This window comes from Lissotriton vulgaris, chromosome 2_2 (assembly GCF_964263255.1).
Source record: "Lissotriton vulgaris chromosome 2_2, aLisVul1.2, whole genome shotgun sequence".
In the NCBI taxonomy this organism is placed as follows: domain Eukaryota; kingdom Metazoa; phylum Chordata; class Amphibia; order Caudata; family Salamandridae; genus Lissotriton; species Lissotriton vulgaris.
The window spans coordinates 150,654,270-150,672,779 of NC_141688.1; the positions used below are offsets into that span (position 1 = coordinate 150,654,270).

Consider the following 18,510-nt stretch of genomic DNA (forward strand, 5'->3'; position numbering starts at 1 on the left):
CGACTTCTAAGGTATTTGGTTCATTTATGTTTTCCTCACTTTTTGGACCCCGTTCATTTAAAGCACAAACGCAGATCTCCTTCAGTTTGAACCTCGTCAATGATATGCACAGCGTTTCCGTAACACACCCAGTGCTAACCGGTTCCACTTACACATTTATTGTTTGACATTCATTTGAAATGCATCTATATATCTTTTTACCAGGCACCGTGAGGGTTATAAGGTTTTACCAGTGGTGTAAGGCATTAATTATGATGCATAAAGATTGCAAATCACTATGAGTGACGAATATGTGATTGTTCATGTAAATTGATGTATACTTCCTTTGTTTGTACAGAATTTCGAGCCCCTGAAGAAGGGCCTAGTGCCCGAAATGCATTGGGCATATAATTAGAAAATGTATATAATTGTTTGGATGTGACTGCAACATCACAAAGAAAAGATTGGAAAAATGAAAACATAACCAAAAAAGAACTTTGAATAAAACTTTATTCGTGTAAATCAAATTACAACAGTTTTACAATTTTCTTTACTGTGTGCGTTTGGGGACGTTACCCTCTTTCAGGATAATGCTACAGTGAGTTGACAGGACCCCAATACTCAGTGGGGTATATACCAAACAGCACCTACCTACTCATATTAAAACATTACCTTCCCTTTTGAACAAGGAGTGCGACCGTTCTTTCATTTTCGAAGATATTAAAAACTATTAGTCTTAGGGTGGTCGTCCAACAAACCTTTTGCCTGTTCCTATACTGCCTTGCATTTTTTTGTCGGCCATATAACTCTCTCTGTACACTTTACCATTGCTAACCAGTGCACTTAATTGGCATATTTAATTTGCTTAAAGTACTATTTTAGGTTGTTTAATTAGTAAGTCAGCTTTAGCTGTCTGGAGAGAGCGTCAATGCAAAGAAGCCCCGTCACTTGCCCACAAGCTGCGAGACCGATTGGCTTTGCCAGTGCTTGTTAAAATGTTGCGAGCGTCCAAAGCCAGCATCCACCCTTCCCATAAGGCTGTCTGGTGCGGTCAGGCAAGAGAAAACACACAGTGGCGCTTTAGCTTTGGGATAGTGGTGGCCTTTTAGTCCTTCTTTAGTTACGGCGCCTCCTCCCTCTCCCTCTCCCTCTCTCTTTGAGCGCGTCATTTCCTGACAGTTCATCTCTACGGCTACTGGTGAAGATGGCGGCGCTGTGCGAACCTGCTCGGCTGGAGAGAGGTAAACACTGTCCCCGTTGACTCTTTTGTCCAGTCAGGGGGCTTCGTTCTCGTAACTCTGGCTGACTGTCGCATTTAGTGCCTGTGAATTATGGCAATGATCTTAGTGTCACAGTCGCTGCTGGTCTGTTTGCATGGTATTAAATGGGACGACCCAGCCACTCCGGTACCTGCAAGATATTACTTCGAAAATGAACCCTGGTGGGGACCTCGACTACTGGCATGTTTTGATTCGATAGCAGAACGGCCCTTTGGTCGGCTTATTTTCGTCTGCGGGACCAAAATAACGACATAATGGAGAGTTCCGCCCGTCACCTGTCTTTCGATAATCCCCGAATTCTAACAACTAATGTTATTCATTTGTTAGGTGGTTAAATGTCTTCATTGGAGATATGAATGAGAGGTTCTTTCAATTTTTTGTTAAGTCATACGATTCTCACATACAATGAATACAGTGTGCTTAAAATAACTGAGAGAGGACAGAGTATGTTGAGGGAGCGCTGTCACGCTATATACCTAGAAAAGAAAGACCGTATGTCTCGTAAATATACATAAGCAAGATAAAAGGATGCTCGTTGGGTCAAGTTCAGGGTTGTTAGATGTGGCAATTTGGGCTTTTGCCATATAACTGTCAACGTAGTACACCTTTGTTTTGTTAAACATTTTTCTCTCTAGATTGCTTTGGAGAATGTTGAGATTAAAAAAATCTTATCTGTGGGTTGATATTGTTATGCTTAGTCATACGTCAGACGTATGGGTTTTCTAGAAAACTAATCATCAATCGCTGTACCCATATTTTAATCAACGATGTTAATAATGCATGCTTACTTACATAATTCTAATTTAATTGCATAACTTGTTTTCTCTAGCATCTTTAATAACCAATATTTTCACTTGTGTAGCACTTGCGAATGTAACTGGTTTTTATCCTCATCTAACTGCTGTGGGGTAGAGGAGTGGTTACCTTCTTTTGTTGCCTTCCCAGTCAAAGCGTGTAAATAGCCGATGTGGGTATTCTTTCTGATTTATTAATTCTCTGCTTTTTTAGGAAAACCGGTCTGTTGTTAAGAAAGATCAATCAATTGAATGAAAACACTAGCGTATCAGACACCTGTAGTTCAACAATATTTCTTATTTTGTAGCATGTGAATGCAATTTCAATACGATCACTAGTCCAAGTCTTTATCAGTGCGAGGAATGGAGGTACAGGTGGAAATCCTGCAAACCTTATTAGAGACACCAGCTTAAGGAGCTCCATAGCAATATTTTATTTTATTTTATTTTATTTTATTGAAGTTTTGTATAGCGCTAGCTGGACCCGAGGATATCCGAGCGCTTCACAGCAAATAAGCACCAAAAAGATAGTGTGGACGGTAAACCAGAACAGGGAGCACTCGGGGGAAGTAAAAGTCTGCACAATAACAACATGAGCGCACTACAGGGTGGAGATCGGGAGCGAATCATCCGGCTCTGGGATCATAGAGATAGTGGTCTTTCAAAGTCAAACGTGGGGTTCTCGTTACGATCCAGAGTGCTCAAGGAAGAGGGCTTTGAGTAGCATCTTGAATTTTGGGATTTCGGGAAGTAGGCGGTAATTCTGATATGGGTGGGTGGGGGGGGGTGGAGTTCCATATCTTGGGAGCATTACCCGCAAAGGATTTATTAGAGGTTTTGTGTTTCTGTGATTTCAGAGGGATGAGTAGGAGCAGGTTGGAGCTTCTGAGGTTCCTAAACTCACCGGCCCTATTGAGTTTGGTGGCCAGATATTCTGGTTTGCCTGTATGCAGGGCTTTGTGTGTGACGCAAGCTGTACGGAAGCTGGCTCGTTGGTCAATAGTGAGCCACTTCAGATCCTTGAGTGCTGGGGAGATGTGCTCGTATTTCTTTGTTCCCCTGACCATTCTTGCTGCGGCGTTGAGGGTAGTGGTCTGAGGTCCCAGGTGAGATTTGGCTGTTACAGTCAGAGCTGCAATGCCATAGTCGATTCTGGAGAACACCAGTGCCTGAGTGGCCTATTTCAGATCTTTCGAGGGCAGGAAGAGTTTTAGTTTGTAGAGAAGTTTCTGGTTAAGGAAAGCACTTTTGGCTGTTTTTGAGATGTGTTCTTTCATGTCCAGTTTGGGGTCAAGAGTGATCCCTATAGATTTTACAGAGTCTGTAGGCACAAGAGGAACATTAAGGGCGTTTAAGGCTTTGAGCCATTGTACTATTTGGGGGTTTTCATCTTTATTCGAGATGAGGAGCACTTCTGTTTTTTCTTCATTGAGTTTGAGGTGGTTGGATGAGAGCCAGTGTTGAACCTCTGTGAGTGTGCCATTCAGTCTGTGAATGTCTGCGATCAATGTGGTTTCCAGATAGAGTTGTGTGTCGTCCGCGTAGAGGTGGAAGGGGATGTTGGAGTTCCTTAGAATTGATGTGAGGGGCACCATGTAGATGTTGAAAATTTGCAGGGAGAGTACTGATCCTTGTGGGACTCCTCTACTAATGGGGAGGGGGTCCGATTCTAAGCTTTTGATTTTTATTCTTTGTGTGCGGTTGTTGAGAAAGGAGGAGAACCATTTTAGAACAGTCTTTTCCATTCCCGCTCCCTCTTGGAGGACATTGAGTAGCAGGGTATGATCAACTGTGTCAAACGCAGCACAGAGGTCTAAGAGTATGAGAAGGCTACATTGGTTGGAGTCGAGTGACATGTGTAGATCATGCAGGACATTTAGGATTGTGGTTTCAGTGCTGCAGCCTTTTCTGAACCCTGATTGGTGTGTGTCGAGTAGATTAGTGTTCTCTAGGTGTTGGGTTAGCTGTGACAGCACACATCTTTCAAGAATTTTAGATAAGAGCGGAAGGTTCGAGACCGGTCTGAAGTTGTTCATGTCCTTGGGGTCAAGGCCGGATTTTTTTAGGAGTGGCGTGACTTGACCTAGTTTGAGGCAGTCAGGAATTGAGCCCTCGCTCAAAGAGCTGTTGATGATCTTGGCCCAGATTGGGGCTAGAGTAAGCTTCAGGTCTTTGGTCAGTCTCGAGGGTAGCTGATCAAAGGAGTGTAACGAGGGTTTAGCGGTGGCTATGAGATTGCTTATCACTTCGTCCTGGATAGGCCGGAAGGATCACCAGCAAATAGCTGCAGTTGCTGGCCTGATGTGGTTAGTTGCAGGAGGGCGCGACTCTGTGCGGGAGGAGGGCATAGCGCTGAATGATCGATCAATTTTGGCAATTTTTTCATTGAAAAAGATAGCAAAGTCGTCACATTGGGATTTGGACTCCGCCATGCTGGCTATCACTGGATTGGAGGTTTGGTTCCTGATGATGTTGAAGAGTTCTTTGGGGCGGTTTTTAGCCTTGTCTAAAGCAGAACAGAAGAAGGATGACTTTTTGCTCTTGATATGATTATAGTAGATTTTGCGTGCTGCCTTAAGTTGGTCCCGGTTGAGGGAGGAAGGGTTGTTCCTCCAGGTTCTTTCAATGGATCTAAGGTGTCTTCTTTCCTCATTAATGTCAGTGGAGAACCAAGACCTGGAGGGGATGCTTCTGGGTTTTTTTAGTTTCAGAGGTGCCAGCTGATCCAGGTTAGAATGGTAAAGCGAGGTGAGTTCAGTGGTTGAGAGGAGTTCCATCAAGTTCGGGAGGAGTGAGCTAAGTCCTTCTTCTAGCCTGTCTGGGGGGACTCTCGATGTGTTTCTGACCTACTTGGGGGAGGTTTGAGTAGGTGGGAGGGATAGGGCCGAATGGTTGATATGAAAGAGAATGACGTGATGGTCTGACCAGTCCACCGGGATGATGTGATCAATCGTGATTGCATTTTTGTCCGCAATGATTGCATCCAGGATCGCTCCTCTATGGTGTGTTTCCTCTGAACAGTGCTGGATCATATCGTAGTCTTGCAGAAGGGTGGTGAGAGATTGGAGGAGCAGGTTTTTGGTTTCATTCCATTCTAGGTTGAGGTTGCCCAGAATTATTCTGAAGTCGCTATTGAGTGCGGCTTGAGTTATCTGATCTGACAACTGAGCGCCAAATTCGATAGAGTTGCCTGGCGGATGGTAAAGGAGAAGGCATTGAAGTGGACTGTGGCTAGGCGAATTGAGGTTAACCGAAAGGCATTCGAAGGAGTTATACAGGTAGGAAGGCGATTCAGTGATGGCGAGGTCACTTTTGTGAATAATTGCTATTCCGACACCTTTGTGTACGGGCCTGTCTTTGTGGATAATTGAGAAACCGGGCGGCACTAGCATGTCCATGATGGGGGAAGGATAGAGTGTTTAGCCATGTTTCCGTGATGAAGGCTACATCCAGGTCATGTGAGAGGATGGCGTAGGCTATTTCCGTTGCATGTTTGACGGCGGATCGGCTATTGATAAGCATAAACTTAATGGAAAGGTCTTCATTTGATTTCAGATTGTCAGGTTTAGCTCTGGGTATGGAGAATTGGAGGATAGATATGTTGGGGGTCTTGTGGCTTTTCAGGGGGGCGGGTCCCTACCCACTCCAGTGATGACTTGAATCGAGGAGAAGAGTTAAGAGGTTGGGCTTGGGCTGGCTGGTTAGAAGGGGGTTTGTAAGATGAGACGAGAACGCTCACTTCCTGGGGGGAGAGGGTGGGAATAGTTCTTCTAGGACTGTCTACTCGTGGATCTGTCCGGGGTTTAGTGATGGAGGCCGGGAACCTGGGTGGGCAAGGACCCGATAGGGGGTAGAGAGTCGTTCCTAATGTAGATGAGATGAAGCAGTCAGTTGCATCTGATTTGATCCAGCTGATGGATGGGACATTTCCTTTCTCTGAATAAACTTATCCTTTATTCATCACCTTGGAGAATTATCTTGATTTTACACTGATCTTATTAACCCCTTCGACGCTTATGATGGAATCGTTCCGTCACGCGCCTCGGGTGAGCTGTGCTAGTGACGGAACGGTTCCGTCACGGCCCGCTCAACGCGCCTGCGCGGCGCTGATTTCGCGCCTGCGCGGCGCGTTCTATTGAGCGGGCGCGTTTGTGACGGAGCCGTTCCGTCACTAGCACAGATCACCCGAGGCGCGTGACGGAGCGGTTCCGTCACAAGCGCAGGTGAGCCGTGCGACCCCCCCCCCCCCCCCCAACCCACTAGCACTGCGGCGGAATTGCCGCTGCAGTGAAGGGGTTAATAGCAACAATTCTTAAAAACAACAATGACCGAAAACATAGGCTCAAGATCAAGGAACTACTAGGGCAATGCAAATGTATTCAAAACTAAGACAGTAATTCATACATAGACACGAAAGGACAATCCCATCATTTTATAAATAAATTCAAAAGTTAATTTCATTAAAGTGACACAATAAATATGAATAATAATACCCATCCACATGCCTACTTAAATCATGTCAACATTCACTCTGGCCACATTTTATACAAAAGAGACATAAAAATACATGGACATAATCAGTGACATAGTACACAAACGTGTCTATTGACACGGTTTAAGTAGGCCTGTGGATGGTTTTTATTATTCATATTTATTGTATCACTTTAATAAAATTTACTTTTGAATTTGTTTATAAAATGTCATCGTCCCTTCATGTTTATGTATGAATTATTGTCGTAGTTTTAAATATATTTGAGTTGCCCTAGGAATTTGTCATTTTCAATTTTTCCCTGCCTAGAGTAACTCTCATCCAGTAGCAGGGGTGTCTTTCTCTATTTGCATTTAATAGCCAGCTCATAAAATTACATGTACGTATCTGTATACATCACCATATTGTGCCTGGGGTTCTAAAAGTGCTCTTGAAAAGGTTTTGCCCATCCTGAAACTGCACTGCCTTCCACACCCCAAGCATCAGATAGTCTCTTCCATGGGATGGGCTAGAGGAAGCGTGTCAGAATTGGGGTGTTGGGATGGGAATTTCTGTTTCATGATGTAGAGCTGTGCCCTCTGCTATGAGTGCCCAGTATCTGGTATCCTGGTCCTCATTCTAATCTAGCATTTGTGCTACTGTCTAGACCTGCCCTTCATGTGAGTGCTATTCTGGATCTGGAGCGTCTTACCAAGTATCCTCTACTTGGCGGGAGTGGACTACCATCCCTGTCACACGTGGTCTGTAGAGCAGTGGTGGCAGCATACTGTGTTTTAGTGATTCTATAGTCGCAAGCTGATCTTTTTCTCTGTCACAGGAGAAGTGTCCTTCTGCCGCACTTGTGTAAAACTCACCTGCTATAATCTAACCTGTTTTCTGGAGCCTATTTTTGCTGGCTTTAGGAATCTGGATTTTACAACTGATCTACAGTGAAGCACTGTACTTCTCTCTCTAAATTATGTGCTGTAATTTGGAACACCCTAATTGGACTAGTTAATTTCCCTAAAAGCCCACTGTAAATGGTGCTTTAAATACTCTCCTAGGATGCAAAGTTAAATGTTGTGTGGGCTGCATTGCGTATTTACACCACCCACATATATATGACAAAAATATATTTCTGCCAAGAACTCCACTTTACTGTAGCGAGGCTGCGGTTTAAATGCCCCTCAGTGACACATGGGGGAAACTGCCTTTGCCATGTAGAAAAGCCTATTTTTATATTTTTATTAGCCCCCCTAAATTGTGCCAAGTAAGGGCACTTCGGTAAGGTCACTTATATATATAAAGGGGCATACTTCATATTAGCGTTGGTGTGCCCTCATAGTGCAATAAAAGGCAAATGTAGACCTGGCTATACTTTAATAGACCTAGGTGGGATTTTCCACCTCCGTTATGAAAGGAATATGCCATAAAAGTTCTTCAAAGTTATTTCCTGCTTAGTTTTTATAATCTGACCTAATGGTGAAATATGATTTTTGATTTAGGCAGAATATTAACTTTTGGTAAAAATGTGTTTTAGTCTGCATGAGCCACAAGTAGCTTAAAACCAGTTCTGCTACTCTTAACACATCCAGAGCTGGAATACACTGCATTGGCTGAGAGTACACTTCATTCTCTGAGAGAGTGAACCATTCGATGTGAGAGCAATGGCCTGCCTCTGGGCTAAGAAAAAGCCAATGGGTGTTAACTACTGACCTTTTAGCAAGGATTATCTGTCTAGGAGTGGACGGGGACAGTTGACAGAATAAAGGACAGCTTTAGCATTCCAGGAGGGATTCTTCGATTCACTCCCAGTACACTCTTAGACAGTAAAGGTGCAGTTGGAGGGAAAATCAGTTTTGACACAGTCAAGTAGGGGAGTGGCCAAGAAGCTGACCTGGTGGTAATTTGGTCATGCCGTTTTAAGATGGCGTATCCTGGGCAACTTTACCGTAAGGCAAAGCGGAAGTGCCGCAAAAGGAGGTGGGGGAATTGTTAGGATTGGGTGTAGAATTTCTGTAACCACTGGCTAGCGCACAGGCTAAATCTAGCACCTCTTCCTCAGAGCATTCCTGAACCTTGGAAAAATAAGAAGGCCCTAATGGAAAAAGACTCACACAAGGACTTGAGGACACTTGAATCCTGCTGGCATCTAGGGACTGAAACAGCTCTCCAAGGGTCAAAAGGTTGGCCTTCTATATACTGCTTCAGAGACACAAAAATCAGGACTCCTGACTCCAACATGTGACAGCTGACTAAAGAGAATGAGACCACACAATATAGCTGGCTGTAGGGACCGGGTTCCCACAAGCCTGCCCTGAGGAGCTAAGGGCTTGAGTACTGACCAGAAGAAGGTGTTGAAGCATCTGTAAACTATGTCTGAAGGTAAAATGGGGAAACTCGCTTGGTGTATTCGACTTCTACTCCACTGCGGTTTGCCTGAAATGCACCTGGGTCCCAGTTTTCAGCGAACTGTTGTTCCCTCATAGGACTTCACTTTTTAAATGCTCTTTTTGCCTTTAAAACATGTTTAAAAATCATGTCTCTGGTTCCCCTTAACCATTTTGATGACTTAAGTATCTTTATGTACATTACATTTTCTCTATTTTTCTAAATAGATTATTGTGTTATATTCCTTACTTTAGAATTGTTGGTACTGCTTGAACTAAGAATGCACTTCTCTGGGGATTGCCTGCTGCTAGTGCTACAGCTACCAGGGATTGAGCAAAGATTCTCTCAGAACTCTCTTTAGGCCTAACCATTGTGGGTTTTTTGAGTTGGCCGGGGCACCTCCTCCCAAATCAGTAGCCCCATTTGTGACGCATACATCGTGCTTCTAAGTGGACCAGAATCAAAGAGGCCTAACGGTTCAATTTTGGAAGCCCTGGCCTGCTCATATGGTCAAGGTGGAGGAGGTTACTTCCCAAGCCCTTTGTCTTTCTTCCTGATTGCTGTTGGTGTGGCTTTTCATAGTCTGGTACAGAATCTTCACAACTCTTTGTACCTCTGTTATGGGTGCTCTCAGCTGACAGCGGCCCTGCTTTGAGGAGTATCACTCTCTCCAAAAGCTGAGTCTGGATGCTAGCCTGAGAAGGACACATTAAAGGGGACCAGACCCAATTATTTTCTGAAAGCAGACAGAGAATTCACATCATTTTATAAACTTAAGATTTGAAAAAGGGACCTTGTTGGATCAAGAGGGTTGAGAGGACCATTTGTAAACGAAGGAGGAAGGCGGGATACGTCCTCCCATGTAAATCTGTTTCAACCCAAAAAGTATCCCACCTAAAAACACACAGGTGCTCCTAACCAAACAGGAGGGACAGGGGATATGGGGTTAGATCACCCTAGATGGATACAGTAGCTCTGCATGGCTAGTGCGGGAAAGAAAAAAAAAGTTTTTACATATATATACAAACCCTCACGCACTCTAGTAGTGTCATGCTTCATCATTGGGGTCACCCTGACTTCTAGAGGTCAGTGTAGGCTCAACCGTACTCCAGGGAGCACTTATGAGAGGGATGACGAGGAGGCTTAACTAGAGGTAAAAAATCCCTCTCCTTCTCCAAGGTATCCCTTTATTAGGTCTCGGCTAGCGTAGGCTGCGCCTGCGTAGTCTCACTGGCAAGATTTTGTTTCCTTGTATGGAGGCTTAAACCCGCCCCTCTTCTCCATTGGCTGGCTTCCTAAACGGCGGCCAGCCATTGGAGAAGAGGTTTGTTTTTCAATTTAAGCCCAGTCTTTTTCGGATTGAGGGGTATGTTTTTTCGTTTCTTTCTCTTCTCTTCCCATTGGCTGGAATGTAAACAACATGTCAAAACACACCCGTTATTTACATTCCAGCCAATGGGAAGAGGAGAGAAACAAAAACACGCCCTCTGTCTGAAAATGACGGGCGGTTCTGAGATCCATTTCTGCTTGACCTCGGAGAAACATGGTGGTGTTCATGGCGTGGTCGGGTGCCACCCCGCGTATGTGATTGTTTTTATTGCGTGGGTTCCCACCCTCGACTTTTTCCCAGCATTTATATTTTTAATTCCTAAGCGGGTGCCCATCCCGCTGTTTATTTTCAATTTGGAGGGAGCCTACCCCTCATCTGCCCTGTTTTCACCGCCGCAGCCCGGGACTGCAGGGAATCACCACCGCGGCCGGGGATCACATGAAGTGAGGCAGATTTCCAAAGAGGAAGTCCTGCGCCCGCCGCCGGAAGAAGAAGAGAAGCTGCCGGTGCGGGGCTCCTGTGGTTAAGGGAGAGTCCTGCAGATGCCCCTGGTGCAGCCCGACGGCGGAGGGGGCGCGAGGCACATTGCCGGTACCTGCCCCCACCGTGGGAGAAGCAAGGGAGAACGTCGGAGTCCTCCGCCTCAGCCGGTGAGTTTAGAGGAACTAGATGGGACGAGATCAAGGGATGCATGGAAACCACAGACAGAGCAGGTGAGAACATGCACACAGGGAAGGAATGGCGCACAGGCAGAGGCGAGTGGTTGACTTGCATGCACAGAAGGCAGGTTATTGACCGGCACTTAGCACGCAGAAGGGCAATGACCAAGGCAGGCGCACCGGACATGAAGAGTACACGTTCCAATGGCATGTACACCTGACTGGTAATGGTAAGGGCACCAGTGGCTGGAGAGGCGTAGGACGAAGGCCGAGAACACGGGGCCCTGACAATCACAGGTCACGTGTACTGGCTCTGTTCTTGCTTGTAATGCTCATTATTGCCGGCCAGTTCACTCTTACATTGTAGTGCACTGCAGGGGGGTTTGCACGGAGAAGCGCTAAATGTGCAGCCCTGCAGAACCGGCGAGCAGCAAGAGTCGCCGGGTATGTGACTGGGCTCGGTCCACGAGGTGTCCCCATGCCTTGAACGACGCGATGACAGCAGAGCAGTTGTCGCACTCCACACCATGCGCCGCTCCGACCTCGCACGGGTTAACGGTGGCAAGCGGTTCAGCCTGAAATGCGTTATTTGAGAACTCGAATTGCAGACTGGCAGACGGCATCCCCTCTTCTCCAGGAGTGATTGCACGCGCTGCTTGCAGACCACAGGCGCTGCATTTTCTCTGCCTCCTAGACATCATGCATTGGTCAGTGTCACAGTTAACCGAAATGCTGATGATCCCAATTCGATATCCAAACCACTAGGCCCTCTTTCGGCCTTGTTTGGGCTAAACCTTGCATTCACGTGTGTTTGTGTGTGGCTCTGTGTGTGTGTGTGTGGCTCTGTGTGTGTGCGTGTGTGAGGCTCTGTGTATGTGTAGCTCGGTGTGTGTGGGGGGCTCTGTTTGTGTGTCTTTTCCCTGATTGTGCCCGTTTTCTTGCCTCTGTTCCCTGGTTGTGATCATTTCTTTCGCCTCTGTTCCCTGGTTGTGCTCGCTTTTCCTCCCTCTGCCCTCTGGTTGTGCTCTTTTTTCTTGCCTCTGCCCCCTGGTTGTGCTCTTTTTTCTTGCCTCTGCCCCCTGGTTGTGATTGTTTTTCTTGCCTTTGTTCCCTGGTTGTGCTCGTTTTCCTTGCCTCTGTTCCCTGGTTGTGATTGTTTTTTCTTGCCTCTGTTCGTGATCGTTTTTTCTTGCCTCTGCCCCCTGGTTGTGCTCATTTTTCTTGCCTCTGCCCCCTGGTTGTGATTGTTTTTCTTGCCTTTGTTCCCTGGTTGTGCTCGTTTTCCTTGCCTCTGTTCCCTGGTTGTGATTGTTTTTTCTTGCCTCTGTTCGTGATCGTTTTTTCTTGTCTCTGTTCCCTGGTTGTGCTAGTTTTTCTTGCCTCTGTTCCCTGGTTGTGCTAGTTTTTCTTGCCTCTGTTCCCTGGTTGTGCTAGTTTTTCTTGCCTCTGTTCCCTGGTTGTGCTAGTTTTTCTTGCCTCTGTTCCCTGGTTGTGCTCACTTTTCTTGCCTCTGCCCCCTGGTTGTGCTAGTTTTTCTTGCCTATTTTGCCTGGTAGTGCTCGCTTTTCTTGCCTCTGTTCCATGGTTGTGCTCGCTTTTCTTGCCTCTGTTCTCTGGTTGTGCTCTAAAATCGATAGCAAAAAATGGAGCAAAGGGTGGATACATAAAATAGGCATGGTTGGGAAAAACATACATGGGTATGGCCTACCACAAATATGTAGTATAATCTTTTCGAGTAGTTCCGCATGTGAAAGAATATAATCATGTAAAACATTGATTGGCCTTAGCTGGAGACAGTTCTGACAATACAAAGTGCATGTATGTCAATGCGAGAAATAAAACAAATAACAAAACTAGGTATAGAAGATCAGCACTTCACTTCAATTAATTTAGAGCTAGTGTGTATATGGCTCTGTGTGTGTGTATGTGGGGCTCTGTGTGTGTGGCTATGTGTGTGTGTGGGTGCAAATGCAATAGGTCTCCCATTTGCAAGAGATTAAGCTATTACTCTCTACTACTCTCTAATGCTTACCTATTGCCATTGTAAATGACAATACCATATATTTATCGGTTTAAAAAAAATGAAATAAATGACATTTGCAATGCCAATAGCTCTAATTTTACCAAAGACAAGACCATTGCATTGTAAATGCTTATTAACTGAGGAGGTAGAGAAAGTAAAAACAATAAATAGCGGGTACTGTGGACTATTATGGTCCAACGACCCTGTTTCAAACCGACATGTTTCAGCCCAACTCTAAGGCCCAAAAAGGTCCGGGGCTTTCATCAGGGTTGTGGAGTGGTACCTCTCTGGGTTTGTGGGTGAAATTGATACGTGGTTTATTTGTGCAAAACAAGTTAAAAGCAGAGCAATGATAATCCTTGCCCGAGTGTAGTCTTTTATGCGTGATCGCTTAGAACAAGAGCACAACATTGTCCATATTGTAGTGTGCGTACATATCTCATACTCATTTAGTGCGAACATTGTAGTTAGCACTGTGTTAATTCCAAAGGTATTTGTGGCAGCACTCATCTCCCACTGCATGCAAGTCATATCGTGTATGAGACTACTGGTGTACATTATCGTTCTGTGTTAGTTACAACAGGTAACGGTTGTAGGGACGGCTGGTAAGTGGTCCCTGCTTCCATTTCAATTATTCATCCACACTATTAGTGTGCATGCATACAGTGCATGTATTCTGTTATGGGATTACCGACTAGTCATCCTGATAGTTACACACCTCACTTTATTGTGAAAATTTCTGCGAAATGTTGAGGTCCGTAAATCCACAGTCAAGCTGTACTCATCAATTTAATTTTCCATTCGTGCTCAGAGTGATATGTACTGGACAAACAGTGGAACACTCAAGCATATTTTTTACCTGGCAATACTGGCCCACTATTGTTGGGTAACGTGTATCTCGGGAGCGGGGCGTCCTGTAGTCACACTCCGAAGGTGCCATACAGGAGAAATAAAGAGAGCTTCAATTTAGAAAGGTCGTCTGTCACCTTACCTTCGTGGAGCGTGTGAAACCTATTCCCAATATCCTTTTTATACAAAAAGACACCAAGGGTTGAGGTAAAACAAATTGCACCTGCTTTCACCTGTGGCTTATAATTCAAATTGATGGTGCTTGTGATTCCAAGGAACACAACCCTGTTTGTTTCGTCAAGGGCAAAGCCCAAATCTAAATGTACAATAAGAAATCAGCACCCATCCAGAAAATATTGTCTTTTTAGTCTCAAATGTCCATAGTACATATACAAATGCCCCTTCTTGTAAAAAAAATAAAAGGGATCCAAATTCCTGCAGACCTTCTTATTCAAATTCTTTATTAAAGTGTTTCGGCACAAGAAAAATCCAAGAACACAAAAGGATTCACTTCTTAGCCAGCCAACGCGTTTCGTCTCTTACAATGAGACTTCTTCAGGGCTAAGGATAAAACATATCATAATTAAACACCATACACCATTTACATATGCAATTAAGTTAAAGATAAAAACATTTTTTACAAAAAAACACCTACAATTATGTTGTCTCCATTTGATTTGCCCAAGTTGGCCAATGAGTTTAAATACAAAAGACGTTTTAAATGAAATTTTGTGCAGAAGAAGAGAAAGAATTGATTGAACAAACAGAACAGAAGGAAGCACTGTTCTTTTGAAAGAGCCCTACTTATTACACTAAAGTGCTCACAACCTTTTTTGTCTGTATACAAAGTTTACAGAAAACTGATAAGATTGCAATGCAAAACAAAGTTATACAACAGAAAAAGCAACAGAAACCTGGACCAGTAGCATACCTTCAACGAGAAATGGTAAGCACACATCAATACATCATGGTAAGTTTCTCAAAAACAGGATATTAAGGTAATTTTCTAGAAAGTGCAAAACAAAAACAATTTCCACTTTAGATTATATGACAGAAAACGGAGAAATCCAGCACGAAATGATAACATTTAGGTAAGTCTAGCTCTAAAAGATTATCCATTGCTGCCTATTGCGAAAATTTGGAGTGTTTAATAGTTTGTGACCAAAAAATGTATCTCCCTGGATTCAAGGCATATTCTTATCAATTTGTTGACTGATTCTTCTGCAACGGTACATTGTTATCTAAGTAACCGCTTAGTCTTGTAACCAAAAAGCTGTTTAAGAGCCATCAGTGACAGCCAGGATATTTTTAAGAAGGTATGGGACATTATAGTGTCCCTTATGACTGTATTGCTGTTGGACCTAATAGTCCTCTCTTACATTAGATAAAATCCTGCAAAGTTTATTGCATCAAACTATGTGATTACCTCTTTGTTCTGACGAGCAGTATTCAGGAGGACAGAACCCATACAACGTCGGGATTCCCGGTCTGTTAGATAACTGTATTGCTCACACTGAAAATAAATGCCATATTGACATCAATATCTTAATATTACCCATTAAATTGGGATAAAAAGTTCATAAATCATATAGTCATTGAACATATTTAGAATCAAAAACCTACCTGTTTTTGCTTTGCTTACTCTTAGTAGTTTGGGCATGATTCATAGAAAGAAACGGAAAGGAAAGCATGTCATTATGAGTGTATATCAAATACTAGTTATTAAACAGTTCTAATTTAGATCGTTTATGGAGATTCACAAATTCACAGATTCGGGCCTTCCAAGTTAGTCATGACATTCTTTCTTTATAATACCAGAGTCACAGGCTGTTTACACTTAAATCTAGTATTTTATAAAAAATTCCCTATCAAAACACAACCACTAGTACATAATGTGCAACCTATATTCAAAGTACCGTACCGACATTGAACATGATTTTATCATTCTCCTTAAATTTTATTCAGTATGTCTTTGATTAAACTTCCCTCAGGATTTATCCCCACCTTATAAACCCTGTGCTATTTTAACAAAATTCTTTTATATAGTTAATGGACCAGATAGCAGCTTCCCATATTTTTCTTAATCCCCACAGCATTTTGTTGGGATAACTTTGAATTGTCATACTGAATAAAATTTAAGGAGAATGATAAAATCATGTTCGATGTCGGTACTTTGAATATAGGTTGCACATTATGTACTGATGGTTGTGTTTTGATAGGGAATTTTTTATAAGATACTAGATTTAAGTGTAAACAGCCTGTGACTCTGGTATTATAAAGAAAGAATGTCATGACTAACTTGGAAGGCCCGAATCTGTGAATTTGTGAATCTCCATAAACGATCTAAATTAGAACTGTTTAATAACTAGTATTTGATATACACTCATAATGACATTCTTTCCTTTCCGTTTCTTTCTATGAATCATGCCCAGACTACTAAGAGTAAGCACAGCAAAAACAGGTAGTTTTTTTATTCTAAATATGTTCAATGACTATATGATTTATGAACTTTTCATCCCAATTTAATGGGTAATATTAAGATATTGATGTCAATATGGCATTTATTTTCAGTGTGAGCAATACAGTTATCTAACAGACAGGGAATCCCGACGTTGTATGGGTTCTGTCCTCCTGAATACTGCTCGTCAGAACAAAGAGGTAATCACATAGTTTGATGCAATAAACTTTGCAGGATTTTATCTAATGTAAGAGAGGACTATTAGGTCCAACAGCAATACAGTCATAAGGGACACTATAATGTCCCATACCTTCTTAACAATATCCTGGGTTTCACTGATGGCTCTTAAACAGCTTTTTGGTTACAAGACTAAGCGGTTACTTAGATAACAATGTACCGTTGCAGAAGAATCAGTCAACAAATTGATAAGAATATGCCTTGAATCAAGGGAGATACATTTTTTGGTCACAAACTATTAAACACTCCAAATTTTCGCAATAGACAACAATGGATAATCTTTTAGAGCTAGACTGTTACCTAAATGTTATCATTTCCTGCTGGATTTCTCCGTTTTATGTCATATAATCTAAAGTGGAAATTGTTTTTGTTTTGCACTTTCTAGAAAATTACCTTAATATCCTGTTTTTGAGAAACTTACCATGATGTATTGATGTGTGCTTACCATTTCTCGTTGAAGGTATGCTACGGGTCAAGGTTTTGTTGCTTTTTCTGTTGTATAACTTTGTTTTGTATTGCAATTTTATCAGTTTTCTGTAAACTTTGTATACAGACAATAAAGGTTGTGAGCACTTTAGTGTAATAAATAGGGCTCTTTCAAAAGAACAGTGCTTCCTTCTGTTCTGTTTGTTCAATCAATTCTTTCTCTTTTTCTGCACAAAATTTCATTTAAAATGTCTTTTGTATTTAAACTCATTGGCCAACTTGGGTAAATCAAATGGAGACAACATAATTTTAGGTGGTTTTTTGTTAAAAAAAATTTCTCTTTAACTTAATTGCATATGTGTATGGTGTTTAATTATGATATGTTTTATCCTTAGCCCTGAAGAAGTCTCATTGTAAGAGACGAAACGCGTTGGCTGGCTAAGAAGTGAATCCTTTTGTGTTCTTGGATTTTTCTTGTGCCGAAACACTTTAATAAAGAACTTGAATAAGAAAGTCTGCAGGAATTTGGATCCCTTTTTTTTTTTTTTTACATGACTGTGCATTTGTATATGTACTATGGACATTTGAGACTAAAAAGACAATATTTTCTGGATGGGTGCTGATTTCTTATTGTACACTATTCCCAATATCCGATTGTATGGTGGAGCCACTCACTTCCTCAAGAGTCCAGCCCCAGCTATTAGCCTAGATTTTCTCTCCGCGTTTCCTGGCTTGTGGTGAACGAAGTCCTGTTGGGCGCCTGTTTTAAATGTATAAACGTGGGTCAGTGTTGTCGCACTGAACCGCGTTGTGTGAGTGAAGTGTGACGTACCGTGTGTTGATTTTGTAAGGACGTAGTAACTTGTGGGTTAGAGCCCTCACTGTGACACAGTTGGGGCTCTAACACACAAGTTACTGACCAAAGAACAGCGCTGTGTTTATAAGTTAGAAACACACAAATCAGGATTGAATGATGATATACAATGGGGACAACTGCTGTATTAACTGCACAGAAGTTTAAAAAATATTACCTGCAGGGCTCGACAAATCCACGCGACCGCTCACATTTGGGAGGTAAATTTTATGAGGTCGACCTACGTTTAGGTCCTACTCGCAGGAAAAATGTGACAAGATAACAAGATTTGAAAGCCTTTTTATTGCTCACAAAGCAAATAAGCAATAAAGAGACCTTAAAATCTTGTTATCTTGTCACATTTGCTCCGCTTTCAGAGACGGAGGTCAAGTAGGTTACTGTTAGGTCGAGGAGTTTTTTTTAAAGTACTAGACCTGCAGGACTAGTACCATTTTTCAGATTTGTGAGTCCTGACCTGTACATAATGTATGTATTCTAATCAAAACAAAATAGTTATCTGCACTAACAATGCTGTGACGATACTACATTAGCTATCAAGCTATGATGTACAACTGACTGTAGATTTTTCCTTTCTGATGATACCATCTTATTACAAACAAACAGGATGTTACCAGTATACCTGGTTGCATACCAATCTTTGAATCTGGTGCCCCGTCTGTTTCACAGAATAAGTTTTCATAGGATTAACATTATCGCTTGCCAATCCTATATAAATATCATCCATATTAAATCTAATGAACCA

General features: G+C 42.7%; 1 protein-coding gene across 1 annotated transcript in view; it reads left to right on the top strand.

Annotated features, from left to right (window-relative positions):
• The first annotated feature begins 1,127 nt into the window (after positions 1-1,127).
• LIN7C (lin-7 cell polarity scaffold C) overlaps positions 1,128-18,510 on the top strand; it is a 184,716-nt gene continuing 167,333 nt past the window's right edge. The window contains exon 1 of the mRNA XM_086959478.1: positions 1,128-1,220. Coding sequence (XP_086815604.1) covers positions 1,184-1,220 — 37 coding nt within the window. The 5' untranslated portion in view covers positions 1,128-1,183. The remainder of the gene's footprint in view (positions 1,221-18,510) is intronic.